The 14,822-nt window shown below is 45.1% G+C and overlaps 3 protein-coding genes across 11 annotated transcripts in view; 1 reads left to right on the forward strand and 2 right to left on the reverse strand.

The window, feature by feature from the left end:
- Positions 1-396: 396 nt before the first annotated feature.
- On the reverse strand, positions 397-2,007 carry mrps6 (mitochondrial ribosomal protein S6). The gene is made up of 2 exons (XM_027023488.3): positions 1,390-2,007; positions 397-493 (listed from the first exon to the last, which is right to left on the reverse strand). Exon 1 carries the CDS (start codon positions 1,749-1,751, stop codon positions 1,392-1,394), a length of 360 nt encoding a protein of 119 aa, XP_026879289.3. The 5' UTR covers positions 1,752-2,007; the 3' UTR covers positions 397-493; positions 1,390-1,391.
- Positions 2,008-3,845: 1,838 nt separating this feature from the next.
- On the forward strand, positions 3,846-10,761 carry nolc1 (nucleolar and coiled-body phosphoprotein 1). Of its 3 annotated transcripts, none has more exons than XM_027023776.3 (13): positions 3,846-3,992; positions 4,482-4,537; positions 4,629-4,768; positions 5,173-5,261; positions 5,349-5,469; positions 5,983-6,101; positions 6,344-6,476; positions 6,578-6,694; positions 6,800-7,285; positions 7,558-8,466; positions 9,192-9,283; positions 9,571-9,654; positions 9,781-10,761. In XM_027023776.3, the coding sequence occupies exons 1-13, from the start codon at positions 3,882-3,884 to the stop codon at positions 9,937-9,939; spliced, it is 2,616 nt and encodes an 871-aa protein (XP_026879577.3). In that variant the 5' UTR covers positions 3,846-3,881; the 3' UTR covers positions 9,940-10,761. The 3 variants fall into 3 exon arrangements, with proteins under 3 accessions (XP_026879577.3, XP_026879586.3, XP_026879594.3); XM_027023785.3 differs by having other exon boundaries at positions 5,352-5,469; XM_027023793.3 differs by having other exon boundaries at positions 9,594-9,654; positions 9,781-10,018.
- Positions 10,762-11,228: 467 nt separating this feature from the next.
- Positions 11,229-14,822, reverse strand: part of micu1 (mitochondrial calcium uptake 1) — a 37,264-nt gene continuing 33,670 nt past the window's right edge. For all 7 annotated transcript variants that reach the window (XM_035531292.2, XM_035531295.2, XM_081725193.1 and 4 more), the window contains 3 exons: positions 13,522-13,630; positions 12,156-12,245; positions 11,229-12,073 (listed from right to left, as the gene is read on the reverse strand). In XM_035531292.2, coding sequence (XP_035387185.1) covers positions 11,910-12,073; positions 12,156-12,245; positions 13,522-13,630 — 363 coding nt within the window. In that variant the 3' untranslated portion in view covers positions 11,229-11,909. The remainder of the gene's footprint in view (positions 12,074-12,155; positions 12,246-13,521; positions 13,631-14,822) is intronic.

Genomic DNA, 14,822 nt, shown 5'->3' on the forward strand with positions numbered 1-14,822 from the left:
ATCTACAGCCTGTTGATAGCACCACATACAAATTCAGTACTAAACTTAATCTTAAAAGATCAGCTTTTCCTAAAAGGGCAGTATAAAAAAAAAAATAATAAAAAAAAAAAGATTGCTCAATGAGCATCACTCCCTCATTTAAGATTGTCTTAATACCATGATGCCTTTAGCAAACGGGCCCTAATTCTTATATCCAAATTGTTGATAGGTTGTGGAATTGCTTACTGGGGGTTGTTTTTCTTTCCTTCTTCGATTACTTAATGGCCTTGTTCCGAAAATGTTCCTCTGCCAGTGCTGAATATAGTACATTACTGTGTGGTTAATAAATGTAATTTCATTAGGATAAAATATATGTTGAACTTTTGGGAGAACCCAAACAAAAAAGATTTAGAAAGATTTGAAAGATTTAGTACTTTATTCATTTCCAGTAATAAACTCATACTGAAATGCAGAATCATCCAGTCAGAGTAGTCTAATCTTCATCTTTACAGACCTGTGGGTAAGAGATAAAGAACAAAATTAAATTAACTTTTCTTCCTTTTACTAGATACCTTCCAAACTTTCAAATCAAAAGAGGTGAGCAGACATGCATATCCGGTATTTTCCACAGAGAGGCATATTGTTCAAGCCATATGATTCAAGTAATTAAATGATCAGTTCACGACTATTATTTATTGGATTACTTGCAGAGTTTTGAAAACAAAACCTATAACCAAAAGTAAGTCTTCGCAAACTACTATATTAAGTGAATATATCAGTTCTTTAAAACCTGGAACAGTTAATTCTATAACTTTCTACATTTAGCCCTGTTGCCCTCAAAAGCCTGCCCTTTGGGTATGGCTGGGCATTAATTATCCCCAGAGGTATTAATTCACCAAAACACCAGATGTCACCAGATTTCTGGTATATGACAAAGTTAATATTAAATGCTGAGATCATACATATTAAAATCATAAAAGTATGTCCCAAGACCAAATGCATAATGATTTGATAGTCATTGGCAACTGGCTATTAAGTTTTGCTGTATGTGAAATATGATGGATAAAAGAAACCCAACAAAAACTAATAACCTTCAAATTTACTTTATAGTGAAAAATAGAATTTGCTTCATCGTTAAATACAAAAAAAACCAAAACAAAAAACCAAAACAAAAAGAATACATGTGGTATCATATTCTCCCATAGTTCCAGCCTGAAAAATGTAACACTAACAAGACTGGATTAAAACACCCCCTCTGTATTGTTTTTAATCAAGCGCTAGCTGTAAATGTAAAGACCTTATTTCGCTTCAATTTGCTTTCCTGTCGACAGATGTGTCATCTAATCCTTGCGAAGCAATGCGACTAGAAAATAAACTGGACTTTTTTTTAGGGTTAGTGATAATCCTTACATTTATGCAGAAGATATCTTGTTTGTTTGGGAAGTCGATAGGCCGCAATATTGCGCCTTAGTAAACCCAGTGTCTGCCTTTAACACGGTCTGCCGGATGACGTCCACATCTCGCTCAAGGTGATTCTGTAAGTCTTTTAAAATAATCGGCGAAGCATGAAAGTCGATTAAAAAGTATCCTCCGCGAATATGGCGCTGACTGTGCTTGGAAATCTTGTAGGGCAGCCTTCTTTCGCCGAGGTGTTCCAACTCTCTAACCACGGCGCCGCGTTCCAACAAGGTCTCCACTGTGCGCCGAAGCACGGCTGCAGTTTCTGGCCTTTGCATTGCTTTCAAAATGAGAGAAAGCTCGTAGCGAGGCATCTTTACTGATAAAGATACAGCCGAGAACAAATGTCTTCATCCAGGAGTAAATATTCAACAAACCCTCCCTCCACCGAGTTGTGTGGGGTTTTTTTAATGTGACTTAACTATACTTCATAAGACGCCGCCATTACCGTTCACCAGTATTGAAAAAGAGTTTAAACGAGGATACGAGGAGATACGCGGAGATCTATACAGATCGTCAAACAATTTTCCTTAAAGTTTTTTCGCGTGTGTAATCTGTAGATCGAAGTATGTCGCTGGGCACGTTGTATGTGTCAAATAGGAAGTACTACGCCATCTACTGTGTTGGAGTGCGTATACAGCTCCGGGGAAAAAAAAAGAGACCGTTCCAATTTCTTAAATTAGCATCTCCATATGTACAGCAGCCATTCCATTCCATCGTTTGTTGAATTCCTTCATAGACACACCCCATTCTACTTAATAAGATGCTGAATAGGTGATCATCCTAACAAAATCATATTCTAATGAGCAACAGTATAAAAACCACTTCCCATCTGGAAGGGAAAAGCAGTGCTAGGACTACCCAAAAAGTAAGTGTTTTCAGAATACAGCTACAGACCATGCCAAAAGAGCTGAAAAGAAGGGTGCAATTGTAGCTTTACTGGCAGAGGGATACAATGAGCATCAGGTTGTTTCTATCTTGAAAATTTCAAAAACTATGGTTCATAACAAGGTCAAGCAGCAAACACATAGGGCAACAACAGCTACAGACTGGCAGAGGTCGAAAACGACTCTCTACCGACCGTGATGATTGCCACCTCATTTGAATATCACTTAACAACCGTAAGATGACGTCAAGTGACCTACAAAAAAAATGATATGCAGCAACCGGGCTGAATTGCACAGAGCGGACAGTTCGAAACAGGCTTCTGGAGGCACGGCTGAAGTTGTGCAAAGCTAGAAAAAAGCCCTTCATCAATGAGAAGCAAACACGAGCCAGACTGAAGTTTGCGAAAGACCATAAGGATTGGACCATAGAGGACTGGAGTAAGGTCATCTTCTCTGATGAGTGCAATTTTCAGCTTTGTCCAACACCTGGTCATGTAATGGTTAGACGGAAACCTGGAGAGACCTACAAACCAGAGTGTCTTGCACCCACTGTGATATTTGGTGCAGGATCGGTGATGATCTGGGGGTGTTTCAGCAAGGCTGGAATCAGGCAGATTTGTCTTTGTGAAGGACACATGAATCAAGCCACTTACAAAACTGTGCTGGAAGAAAACTTGCTTCCTTCTACTCTGACAGTGTTCCCCAACTCTGATGATTGTTTTTTTTCAACAGGACAATGCGCCATGTCACACAACCAGGTCAATCAAAGTGTGGATGAGGGGCCACCAGATCAAGACCCTATCATGGCCAGCCCAATCTCCAGACCTAAACCTCACTGAAAATCTCTGGAATGTGAACAAGAGGAAGATGGATGGTCACAAGCCATCAAACAAAGCCGAGCTCCTGGAATTTCTGTGCCAGGAGTGGCGTAAAGTTAGCCAACAGCAATGTGAAAGACTGGTGGAAAGCATGCCAAGACACATGAAAGCTATGATTCATAATCAGGGGATATTCCACCAAATATTGATTTCTTGACTCATCCTAAGTTGACATATTAGTACTGTGTTGTTTATAAATGAATATGAGCTTGTTTTATTTGCATTATTTGTGATCTGAAATTTCTGTAACTGTTTTGTTATTTTGACCATTAGTCATTTTTCATTAAAAAAAAAAACATGCTCTAAAATACAATATTTATATCTGGTAATTTGGAAGAAATGTTGCCAGTAGTTTCTGGAATAAAACAAAACTACTCAGCCTGGTCAAACACATACCCATCAATTGTAAAACTAGAGAAACTGATAATTTTGTAGTGGTCTCTTATTTTTTCCGGAGCTGTATTAGATATGAAATGTCCAGTTTTAAAGTTTTGGAGGCGTTCAAAAAGTCTATGTACGCGATGGAATAAAGCAAAGCTGCGTTGATCTATTTACTTAACGAGTAAATTATGACTATGAATATGACGTGGTTGTGACGTATATATTGTGCGCCATTTTATGTCCTCACGTGACAATGAAAAGCCCAATCGCTTTCCACGTGCGCAAGAGTCCGGCGAAAATGGCGGAGAGCGGCTCGGTCCCCAGTGATCTGTATCGACATATTTACACGTTTCTTCTGGAGAACAAGTTCACCAAAGCTGCGAAAGAATTCCTAAAGCAAGCTAAAGTCGTAAGTTCACCTGAAGTGCTCATGTTCCATCATATAGAAAATGCTATCTTGCGAAATGCCGTGCGGTAGCTTCGACAGCAGCGCGCGCGGTTTGTATGTAGCACGTGTGTAGCTGGTCGAGAGCGAGCGTGTAAAACTGCAGTGGGTAGCTAAGGGAGCTTAGCCAGCCAAACGTAGTAACAGTGTTCGGAACTCTTCTTTATTGACACATCTTTGCGTTGTATGCCTTGATATTGAAATGTTTACTACTTCTTACGTAGCCAACTTGATATTTGAGCTTAGGTGAATTGGCTAAGATAACTAGATATGCTAGCTAGCTGGTTAGGTTATCGTTAGCTAGCTAGGGTCAGCGATCTGTTGCAACATGTTTTAAACTCACTGACACCAGAATAACCCGACGTTTTGAAGGCTGTTGTGTGCAGGTTGTTGCGATAACGATACACGGAATGTTTTAAATCAAAAATGATGAAGGAATGTATATCCTATTAGAAACCCCAGGATCAAAATGAAGAAGGGCTCCTTGACATCTTCAACTTTTGGATTAAGTAAGTATAAACTGATTAATATTGATGACGAAGGAAACCTTGAGATTGACTTTATTCGTTTGTTGCGACCTAAACGTAATTTTTCGTTTAGATCTCCGGAGTCTAGAAAACGTAAAGCGGTTACCAACGGTCCGTCTGCGAAGAAAGCGAAGAAGGACGCAGAGAGCTCGAGTTCTGAAGATTCAAGCAGCGACGAGGAGGATAAGCCACCTGCCAAGAAAACACCTCAGGGTAAACACACTTACCTCCGCGCGTTCGCAACTGCCACGGTCAGCCTGGTACATTAGCATTGTGCGTGTAATTCCCCAAGATCCCCTAGACCTTGATCCCTTAATCAGTCCGCTGACATACTGATCAAAGCGACTGCCTGTGCTTTAAAGTAGCTGTATATATGCTGATTGCCAGGCTTGAGTGTCTTGAAGTTGTATAACGTATTCATTTTGAATGAATAGCTCGCTAAGCCTTGTGAGCTAATACATGAATTGCATTAAAACAAAAAAAACTGGCTGTGTTGGCTAGCCATTTTACAATCCGTGCACAAACCTGTGAGACTGAGACATGTCTGAGAGTAATCTTTGCAATTCTTGTTGTAATTGTGACCATTGGTGATTGTGTGTGTCCTGGTGGGCCTCCAGCACTGGTGAAAAAACATGCAGCTGCTGAAGAGTCTAGCAGCAGCGAGGACTCCAGCGACCCTGAGGTAGCCACAAAGACCCCCGCAAAGGTGAGGAATCTGTCTCTGTGCCCAATGCCAGGTGCTGATGGGCAGCTTTGCAGTTGGTGGCTTATGGGTTTTGTTTTGGTGTGTCAGAAGGCCACAGCGGTGAAACCAGCGCCCCAGCCCCCTGCGGCAGCCGCCAGGAAGAAGGACACAAGCTCCAGCAGCGAGGATTCCGACTCGGAGGAAGAGGCACCCAAACCTCCTGGCCCAGGTTAAAACAAACAAACAAACAAACAAACAAAAACAAGCAGGATTTTGGTGAGACTTATGCAAAAATGAAGCGCACAAAATGGACGAGATTTACTGGTGTACTTTTAATGCATGCGAGTATGTCAAATATAGCGCAAAGCCTTTTCTTCAGCGTACTTCTGCGCCAGGTCTTTGGTTCAAATGGGAGCCTTTCTTGTCTGTTCGGGAGCACATCTGTCATAGTAGCTCGGTGTGCATATCTTAACCTGTGTGTTGTGATCTCTCTGTATTGCATCTAACCCATGCTGTGCCATCATTAGGTGTGAGAATACATCACATTGCAAATGGAATTAATCACAATGGTGAAATGCAGTGCCGGCACCTAGGTCGTGGCCTGAGCCACGTTCATTTAGTGTTTGCCCAGCCACTAATGTTGTGTATTTGTATATCTGTTCATTTTTGTTCTAGCAGCATGTGTAGCACATGTTTTGCCCTCATTAGTTCATGGGCGAATTTGATGTGTGCGGTTTCACAGGGGCCAAGCGTGCAGCCGCGGCCCCTAAAGGCGCAGCTGCCACTGCAGCTCAGAAGAAGCAGGAGAGTAGTAGCAGCAGCAGCAGTAGTGAGGAGTCAGAGGACGACGCCCCAGCTAAGGTGCTGTTTCACTATAAAAGTAGCACATAATGCTGTTGGATTGTTAGAAAGGAGAATCCCATTAGCATGGGGTTGTGATTAAGGAACACTAAAGCTGGTGGAACTCAGTAAAGCTGTTCGCTTAGCTGTCCAGAAAGGGGATTGTTTGTTTGTTTAAGCCATATAAAAAGATGCAGTAGGTGAGAGGACTTTCATTTAGTATGTTTTTGTTTCGTTTCGTGTTGTTGTTTTTTTTGTTACAGCCAGCAACGAAGGCCCCTGCTCAGATGAAGCCCCCAGCCACTAAAGCTCCCGCCACAGCGGTTACCAGCGACAGCAGCAGCGACTCCTCAGACGAGGAGGTGGCGGCTCCTCCCAGCAAAAAAGTCAGAACAGGTACCGCCCTCTGCAAGGCTGCGAGACGTGGGAACAGAGTGAGCGTGTACACCTGGAGTTCCCCGCAGAGCAGCAAATGAGCAGCTTCGCTTTCCTTTCAGGCCCATACAGCGCCGTGCCACCGCCCGTGGCCCAGACAGCACGCACCCCAGCAGCTAGAGACGACGAAGACAGCAGTGAGGAGGAGGAGAAGGCGGCGAAGGTGAAGAAAGCCCCCGGTAAGAGTCTGGATTGGCGTTCTGAGATCCCACGTGCCGTTCTTAACTTTTGGATATGCGGCTTATTTATGCACCCTAAAGTATGTACCATTAAAACCCCACCAGCGAAAGCATCTGCGAACCAGGAAGAAGACTCGTCATCCAGCTCAGAGGAGGATGAAGAGGAGGCAAAGAAGCCGGCCTCCAAGGTGAGGCCAGCGAAAGCCCCAGCCGCCAAGGCCACGCCCGCCAAACCTGCCCCAGCCGCCAAGGCCACGCCCGCCAAACCTGCCCCAGCCGCCAAAGCCAAGGCCGCAGCCCAGGAGTCTTCCTCATCCTCCAGCTCGGAGGACTCAGATGATGTAGCATCAAAGACGGCTGCAAAGGCCCCGGCTGTGAAGGTTCCAGCCGTGAAGGCTGCCTCTGTCAAGGGCACCCCAGCTAAAACTACTGCAGCTAAGGCTGCCTCCACCAAGGCTGCCCCTAAGCCTGCAGAAGAGTCATCGTCCTCCAGCTCAGAGGAGTCTGATGAGAGTGAGAAGGCCAAACCAGCTGCGAAGACTCCCCCCACCAAGGCGGCCCCTGTGAAGAAAGCAAAGTCTTCCAGCTCAGGTGAGAGTGATGAACCTCAAGGACCATAAGGTCAATGATTTCCTTAATGAATCAAAAATCACATTAGTAAAACACTTGGTTTGGTCTAACAGTCATCACAGAAATGGCATAATTTTTAATATATGCAATATGGAATTTTAAATATATGCACACGTTTTCTGTATAGAAGATTTCAAATGGAAATGGAACGATGGTTTTAGGTTGCCAGACATATAAAGAAAAAAGTTTAACAAATGTACCTAAACCCAGTTATCAACACTTTGGAATTTTAGTGGAAGTGCCCAAGACTGCGCCCAAGACTGCGCCCAAGACTGCGCCCAAGACTGCGCCCAAGACTGCAGAGAGCAGCTCAGACTCCGACAGTTCCTCTGACGACGAGGAGGCTCCCAAGAAAACCACTGCCCCTGCGGCCTCCAAACCGCCATCCAAACCGGCCGCAAAGCCAGCCGAAAGCTCTGACTCGGACAGTGACAGCTCAGACTCCGACGATGAGGCCCCAGCAGCCGTAAAGGCCAAACCCGCAGTGGCAGGCTCCACTGCCGTAGCCAAATCTGCAGCAGTCAAACCCGCAGCCCAGTCCAGCAGCAGCGAGGACGAAAGCTCCAGTGAGGAGGAGGCGGCGATGGTGAAGGGTAAGGTCGTCTCTAAGCCCGCCGCTGCCCCAGCCAGCGCCAAGAAGGCCGAGAGCAGCAGCGATGACTCCTCAGACAGCTCTGACTCGGAGGCCGAACCTCCAAAGGCAGCGCCACCTACCAAGCAGGCTGTGACCAATGGAAGAAAGGCGGTAGCCACACCACCCGCTTCAAAGAATCCCACCAAAAAGACCCCCACCAAAAAGCCAGCAGAGTCCTCCTCCAGCGAAGACAGCTCTGACTCGGAGGCCGAACCTCCAAAGGCAGCGCCACCTACCAAGCAGGCTGTGACCAATGGAAGAAAGGCGGTAGCCACACCACCCGCTTCAAAGAATCCCACCAAAAAGACCCCCACCAAAAAGCCAGCAGAGTCCTCCTCCAGCGAAGACAGCTCTGACGAAGAGGAGGAGACGACGAAGGCACCGGTGAAGACCACACATGCAGCAAAGAGCACGCCGGCCTCCAAAGCCAAGGCAAAGAGCAGCTCATCGGAGAGCTCTTCATCTGAGGAAGAAGAGGACACAGAAACTCCCAAGACTCCAGCCGACGGTAAATGGTTCCTCTGAAGTACTGAGAGGCACTTACAGCATAGCGTTGTAGAGAAATGGATTCTGACGGGTTATTTCATGCTGCCTTGAATAACAAATCAGCCGTTCTGCATAACGCTTGGGCCACCCAAAGTGTTGTATGATTAAAAAGGTCATTTGTGTTTATAGAAGCTCTTGTCGAGAAAAGGGGGGGGATTTTGGCCTTTTGTGCCCTTTTAAAGTGCCTTTTTTTATTGCTTTTAGTTTAAGTTGTCCAATTAGGAGCTGTAGCTCCGGTAGTGTTAAATGTCATGCTTTAGATGTCCATGCTGTTAGGAGGAAAGCAGTACTAAAAGAATGCACTTGATGAGTCTCCGTACAGTACACACTGTTCTAGCACACCGAAGGGCCTGGTGGTGGCGACCTGGTTCTGGTTGTCACTTGTGGTGTCAGAGGAGGATGGGGCCCCCCCTTTGAGTCTTGGTTCCTCTCAAGGTTTCTTCGTCATGCTCTAGGGAGTTTTGGCTTGCTCACTTGGGGCTTGGAATCGGACATTTGTAAAGCTGCTCTGTGACAACTGTTGTAAAACGCGGTATATAAATTTGACTTGACTCTTCAGTCTGGTCTAGGCCTTCTGCACTCTGGTTTCATGTAGATTACCTGTGTTTGGGAGGCTGCTATGTATTGTTGATGGTCATATCTGGGCTGAGCAGTCTTGTGGTTTTGTTTGCTTCTTTATAACCACAGGAACAAACAAGAAAGGAGGTGTGCAGAAAACACCCCAGAACAAAAAAGCGGTCAGCTCCACGCCACACTCTTTCCCCAAGGCCAAAAATAAGGTAAAACCTGGAGGTTCTGGGGTGGTTGGTAAGGGGGGGGGGGAGCACATCTGGGTTTTCAGACTCCGTCTTGCATGTGCGCACGGGGTCACTGTGTACACACAACGGCACTTTGCTTCCTGCTGCTTTGCAAGATAATTCACTTGTGTGTCTAGGTTGCGCTTTCAGTACGTGATTTTCCACCAGGGGGTATGGCTGGGTGGCCTGAGTGTACTAACTGGTGGCAAAGCACCCTTATTAAGCACGTTTTTCTTTCTTTGTCTGTCCCTCTCCTGTGTCCTCTAAAGACAAGCAATAATCCTTTTCGTAGAATAAAAGACGAGGAGATTGAGGTGGACCCCCGCCTGGCTGACAACTCCTTCACTGCTAAGGTAGATTACTGTAATCATTCTCAGTCACACAGTACATTTCAACTTTGTTTACGTGCACAAAGTCTCGCCAGTCAACAAGTCCGGGTGCTTTGCGTTCCGCGGTTGACCCTGTCCTCTTGTCTTCAGATGGGTGCCAGGGGAGATTGGGGTGAGAAGGCCAATGACATCCTGAAACACACTAAAGGCAAGTCCTTCCGGCATGAGAAGACCAAGAAGAAGCGCGGCAGCTACAGGGGAGGAGCCATCTCCACCACAGTGAACTCCATCAAGTTTGACAGCGAATGAGATCAGGAGCCAGAAGCATTGCATTTCCTCGTGACCAGCTGAGCCCTGTGCCTCTAGCCCATGCCCCTCCCACGCAACAGTTGGTACTGCTTGGCCCTCCTGACGGGCTATAGGGTAGTGCTGCATTTAAGCCAGTAATGGACAGTCTGGACTAGGCCAGAGCAGACAAGCAGGCTGTGTGTCCTTCCCGCCACCTCAAATTAGTTCACCTCAGCTGCAGTTCTATTCATCAGCCACTAGGTGGTGTACTTTCACTGATTTGCTTCAGCTTCTCTGCGCAGAAGTCTTTTTTTTTTTCTTTTTAATGGTGATTTAATTGGTGCATATAGATCAGAGATGCTTTGGTCATGTTGTTGTAAACATGTTAGAGACATGTTTGACTGAATTGACTTAATTAATTAATTCTCCATTATTGTCTGATTGGTGTTTGTCACACGGTTAAACTCCCTTTTACTCAACTGTTTACTTTGGACACAAAATGGATAAAATACTTCTTTTATATATGTAATATCTGTTATGGACATTCAGATTGAATTGTATGAGCTTCATACTGTGCGAGTTATGGGCAGGTGAAAAATCACTGTAATCAGCCTGGCTATAGAGCTTGAGTCTAAAGACTTGGGTGTAGTCCACCATGTAAATAAGGCAGGTACCAGTGACTGCCCACCAGTGTGGAACAGACAGCCCTGAACCCTCCTGTAATACTAACCATTTACAACTTTGCTGTTTTTAGTTTTGGATTGTTATTTAAGTCACAACTGTTCTACTTTTGTCTTTCATTTATCAAATTGTTTATAATAAAAATTAGAAATGCCTCTGTCAGTCTAGCTTTGATTAGCTGTTTGATCCTGAGTCCAGTGTCATTCTTTTTGACCTCCACCTTATTGTTGGTTAGCAGTTAGCCTCCAGCTCTCTGATGTGTATCTCGCAGGACTATAAGATAGAGGGGTCCTGTGGCAATGGACACAATGTATCCAGAAAGATATTTTGACTCATGAACTCACTAAAAATATATTGAAAGTATAGGGTTCAACAATTTCGTCAAAAAACTTGTTTCGTGCTCTAAAGCTCCTTTAACATTAGGAATGTTAAACTAATGGTCAGTATACATTGTTACATTCAGTTCTATCCTACTAGAGTAGTTTACAACTCACTGTACACCTTGCTGTTGGCCTCATAGCTGCTGTTGTGCGTGTGTGTGTGCACAAGCTCATACATGAGTATATTGCCCTTTTCAAATCAAGCCCTGACTGCTTCTCAAATGCATTCATACCCATTCAGACACCCCATCCAAGTCTTGCAAAAATCTGTTTTAATTGTAACCCACTTGTTCACTCTTACATACTCATCTGATAAAACATTCAAATGTATACAATACAGAAGACTTGCAGGATTACTTGAGGGGGGGGGGGGGGGGGGGGAGGGGGGTAGGATGGGGTGCTGAAGCACATTAATAGTAGGCTTTGGCCTGTTCTTTGCAGAGTCCCGTTCTCAGTTTTGTGCTGTAGTACAGAGAGCCTTCTTTCATCTTGTCACAGAAGTACTAAATCATGTCCGATATGCAAGAGGAGAGAATCGTGAGCTCTGATGGGCCTTTGCGAAGGAATGACATTGCTGTTTAAATGTTAAACTCCAGTGCATGTACTACTGTTGACTGTATATCAATATTGATCTTGGTGATGCATGCCAAATTTCCCACAATTTGGTCAGTTCTTAAACGACTTCATCTATACCAAAATCCAACAATAAGGTAATTTAATGAGAAGTATGGTATGTGTGGTTGAGGTGTAGTGTTTAAAAACAGACTTGCGCAGAGTAACATGCTTCAGCAGTTTCCTCGCAGGGCAGGACTTGCCACTAGAGCACACATGCGTCACTGATCAGGCTTATGGGAGCTTCAAGAGTTCATCCCTTAATGATTAACTCCAGGCGGGGGGGGAGGCGGGGCTTGCGTCATCTCTCACTGGGTGCTACTGCTGTTTGGGCATGGCGAAGTCCCAGGCCGTGTCCTGGGCGCACTTCCACATGGCCCGTACCAGGCGCGTGAAGCCCATATCCTTGGGTTTCTCCAGGCCCCGCATCAGTCGCTGCTTCATAATCGCGATGAACTCCTTGTTGCTCAGCTCGCCATTGCCTGTGGGGCAGAGAGAAGCTACCGAGGGTTAGCACAGAGGCCCAGTGCGTCATTTATATTTCGGAGGGGGCAGCGCACTCACCGTCGCAGTCGAACAAGGCGAACACCACGTCGCACACGTGGTCCGAGAGCTCCACCTTGGCTACTGTACGGGCCACTTGCTTCATAGTGGCTAGAGAGAGAAGTGGGAGGTAGAGAGAGAGCAGAATAAAAGCATGAGGGAGCTGCATCTTCCTGCAGTCACAAAGCAGCTTCATAAGGAAGTCAGTGAGGCTTTATGAGCTAAAGTGTTGGTGAACTGGATTACGGAGGGATATTGTGTTTGTCATGCCTGGGTTCAATCAATAGCAGACAGTTTCTTCCTGATGACGGAGCTGCATCAGACATCGAGAGAGAGAGAGTGATAGAGAGAGAGAGAGAGACCTAGAGGTCAGCAGGGTGAGACGAGGGCTCAGTAGTCACAAAAGCAGGCCACCCGCCAGACTCTTTGGGTCATCACAGATAAAACCAGCGTAAAGAAAGAATAGTGCAAACCATGACAAGGTCTTTAGTCTCCATAAAAAGCAACGATCTGCTCTGCTCTCCAGTGTGAGTTCCATACGGTAGACCAAGTCAGATTAGCAGAGAGAGAGGGGTTGTGTATGACTGCAGCTTTGAGGCAAATCAATTCCTATTCTATCAGTTCTGCGTGGCAATGCAATTCTCTTACAGTCAAGAACTGAGCATAAGAGGGAAAGCGAGATAGGAAAAAATGACAGGATGAGAGAGAAAAGGAGAGGGCTATGAATGGTAAAGAGAGCAAGGGAAAGAGGAGACCCAAAACATGAGCCTCTTATATTGAGGTGGTGTGTGGGTTTATTCAGACCACTGACTGTGTCTTTAAGGTTTGCAGGTGGTTACGTAAGGTCAACCTCCACAAGCCACCAGAGCTCCGACTGTCAGGCTACCTCCTGGTTCCCACTGCTAGACCACCTCTGATTCAGTGCATTTATATCAGCCAGCAAGCCAGTGTTTCAAAGTGCCAGGCGAAGAGGACCCGGCTCGCAGTACAGTGAGTAAGACCTACTCTTACATGGAAATAAAAGGGCCCTCTTTGGACAGTTTGAGTATGGGGCGGTTTGGATGATAATGGTAAAAGAGCATTAGATGGGGGACTTGGGGGGGGGGGGGGGTTTAGAATGCGTTCAATGCACTGGTTGCCTTATGAGACAGAAACAGCGGAGCAAAGTGATGCTGGGAGTAGAGCCAGGAACACTTTGGTGTGAGCGCCTGTCAGGCCAGCAGCCTACAGGATGAAGGAGACTGGGGACGGCAGACGGGGAGAGAAAAAAAATACAAGCAGGGCAGGGCGAAGATGGCCGCAGTTGGGTGGCAGATGACCAGGGCCGGGTAGCCAATGACGGCCACCCTGGCTGGGTTGTTGGGGTGAGTTAGCTAGGGCTAGGTACCTTTGTCTATGGAGGCGCCTGCCATGTGGTAGAAGCTCAGAGCCGTGTCCACGTCGTTCACGTTCTTCAGAAAGGTGAAAAAGTTCTCCAGCTCTTCAAAGGAGATGCCCTGCACCAGAGAGGGAGACAGCAAGAATAAGTGTGAGGGAAGAGAAGTCAAACATTTGACAACTGGAAAGAACAAAGAGCTGCAAAGAGCTAGTTTGGGACAACTTCAAAACGTGTCAGGATGGCTGGAGACATACGCAACATTCCTCTGGAATCCGTGTACTGTGTAAATGAATTCTGTGTTCTCTGAATTATAATCAGTCCTACGCAGGCACATGAAGAAGAGAAATTAATACAAGCTAAAGCATGCCCTCACCAATCCCAGCCCAATTGAATTAATGGAATGGTAGATTCCACTGTTATAATTTGAGTATAGATGCTTGACATTAATCCTCTTGTCATAACTGGAATATCTCCATCTCCATCTTTAAAGTACCTCCATCTTTGACATGGGAGGTAAATAAAGGAAATGGGAGGACACTGAATGGATGAAATGACTGATCTGGAAGTAGTGGAATAAATTCAACAATTATGAAGTAAATGTGGCTTACATATCAAAAAATGGCAAAGGTGTTATCTATACAAAGATCACTGAATTTTTTAATCTGTCCTGCATCCATTTACCAGGAAGAAAAAAGTGATTATTAAACAGGGTCCATCAGTAGTAGTACTTCAAGATTAGAATCACGGTCACATTGTGCCCAAATTTTAAGATTACCTGTTACAACAGGATTAGTTACAATTCTAAAGGTTACACATTGAAATTGGAGAGCAGATTGGGACTGAAGAGATGAGGAATGACATTCACATCTACACTAATACTCATCTTGATGGAGCAACAAGGATGGAAGATTTGCTGCCCAGTAAGAGATCTTGACACCATCGTCTACTACTTTGAATGAGGCTAATCTTAGGTCTTCTGCCCTTCCGAATAACGGCTGAAATAAGTTTGTCTACTACATAAAAGGATTTTTTTTAAATAAAATAAAAGTGGGATAGAATGTTCGTTCTGACACACTGAATTGTACTGGCCAAGGACAGAACATCATTCCGTCTTGTGAGGCTGGACTTTATTTCTACCAGCAAGGGGAGAGAGTTCTCAGTGTAGAGAGATGTAAATGAATGGTTAAACATTTATTCCTAGATATCTGAAGCTAGATTTAGAGACAAGAAATGGGATTTTATTTGGTTTAATTAACAGGGTTACCTTGTTGATAGGGTAGCATTCACATTTTGTTACATTTCTTTTGTAT

Source organism: Electrophorus electricus, chromosome 12 (assembly GCF_041902795.1).
Source record: "Electrophorus electricus isolate QZ-2024a chromosome 12, ASM4190279v1, whole genome shotgun sequence".
Classification (NCBI taxonomy): domain Eukaryota; kingdom Metazoa; phylum Chordata; class Actinopteri; order Gymnotiformes; family Gymnotidae; genus Electrophorus; species Electrophorus electricus.

Excerpts from the sequence above, each read along its gene's own strand:
- mrps6 (XM_027023488.3), bottom strand. The coding sequence starts at position 1,751 with ATGCCTCGCTACGAGCTTTCTCTCATTTTGAAAGCAATGCAAAGGCCA.
- nolc1 (XM_027023776.3), top strand. The coding sequence starts at position 3,882 with ATGGCGGAGAGCGGCTCGGTCCCCAGTGATCTGTATCGACATATTTAC. Across the intron at positions 4,769-5,172 it reads TGCCAAGAAAACACCTCAGG|CACTGGTGAAAAAACATGCA; the intron begins GTAAACACACTT and ends GTGGGCCTCCAG. Across the intron at positions 9,655-9,780 it reads ACAACTCCTTCACTGCTAAG|ATGGGTGCCAGGGGAGATTG; the intron begins GTAGATTACTGT and ends TCTTGTCTTCAG.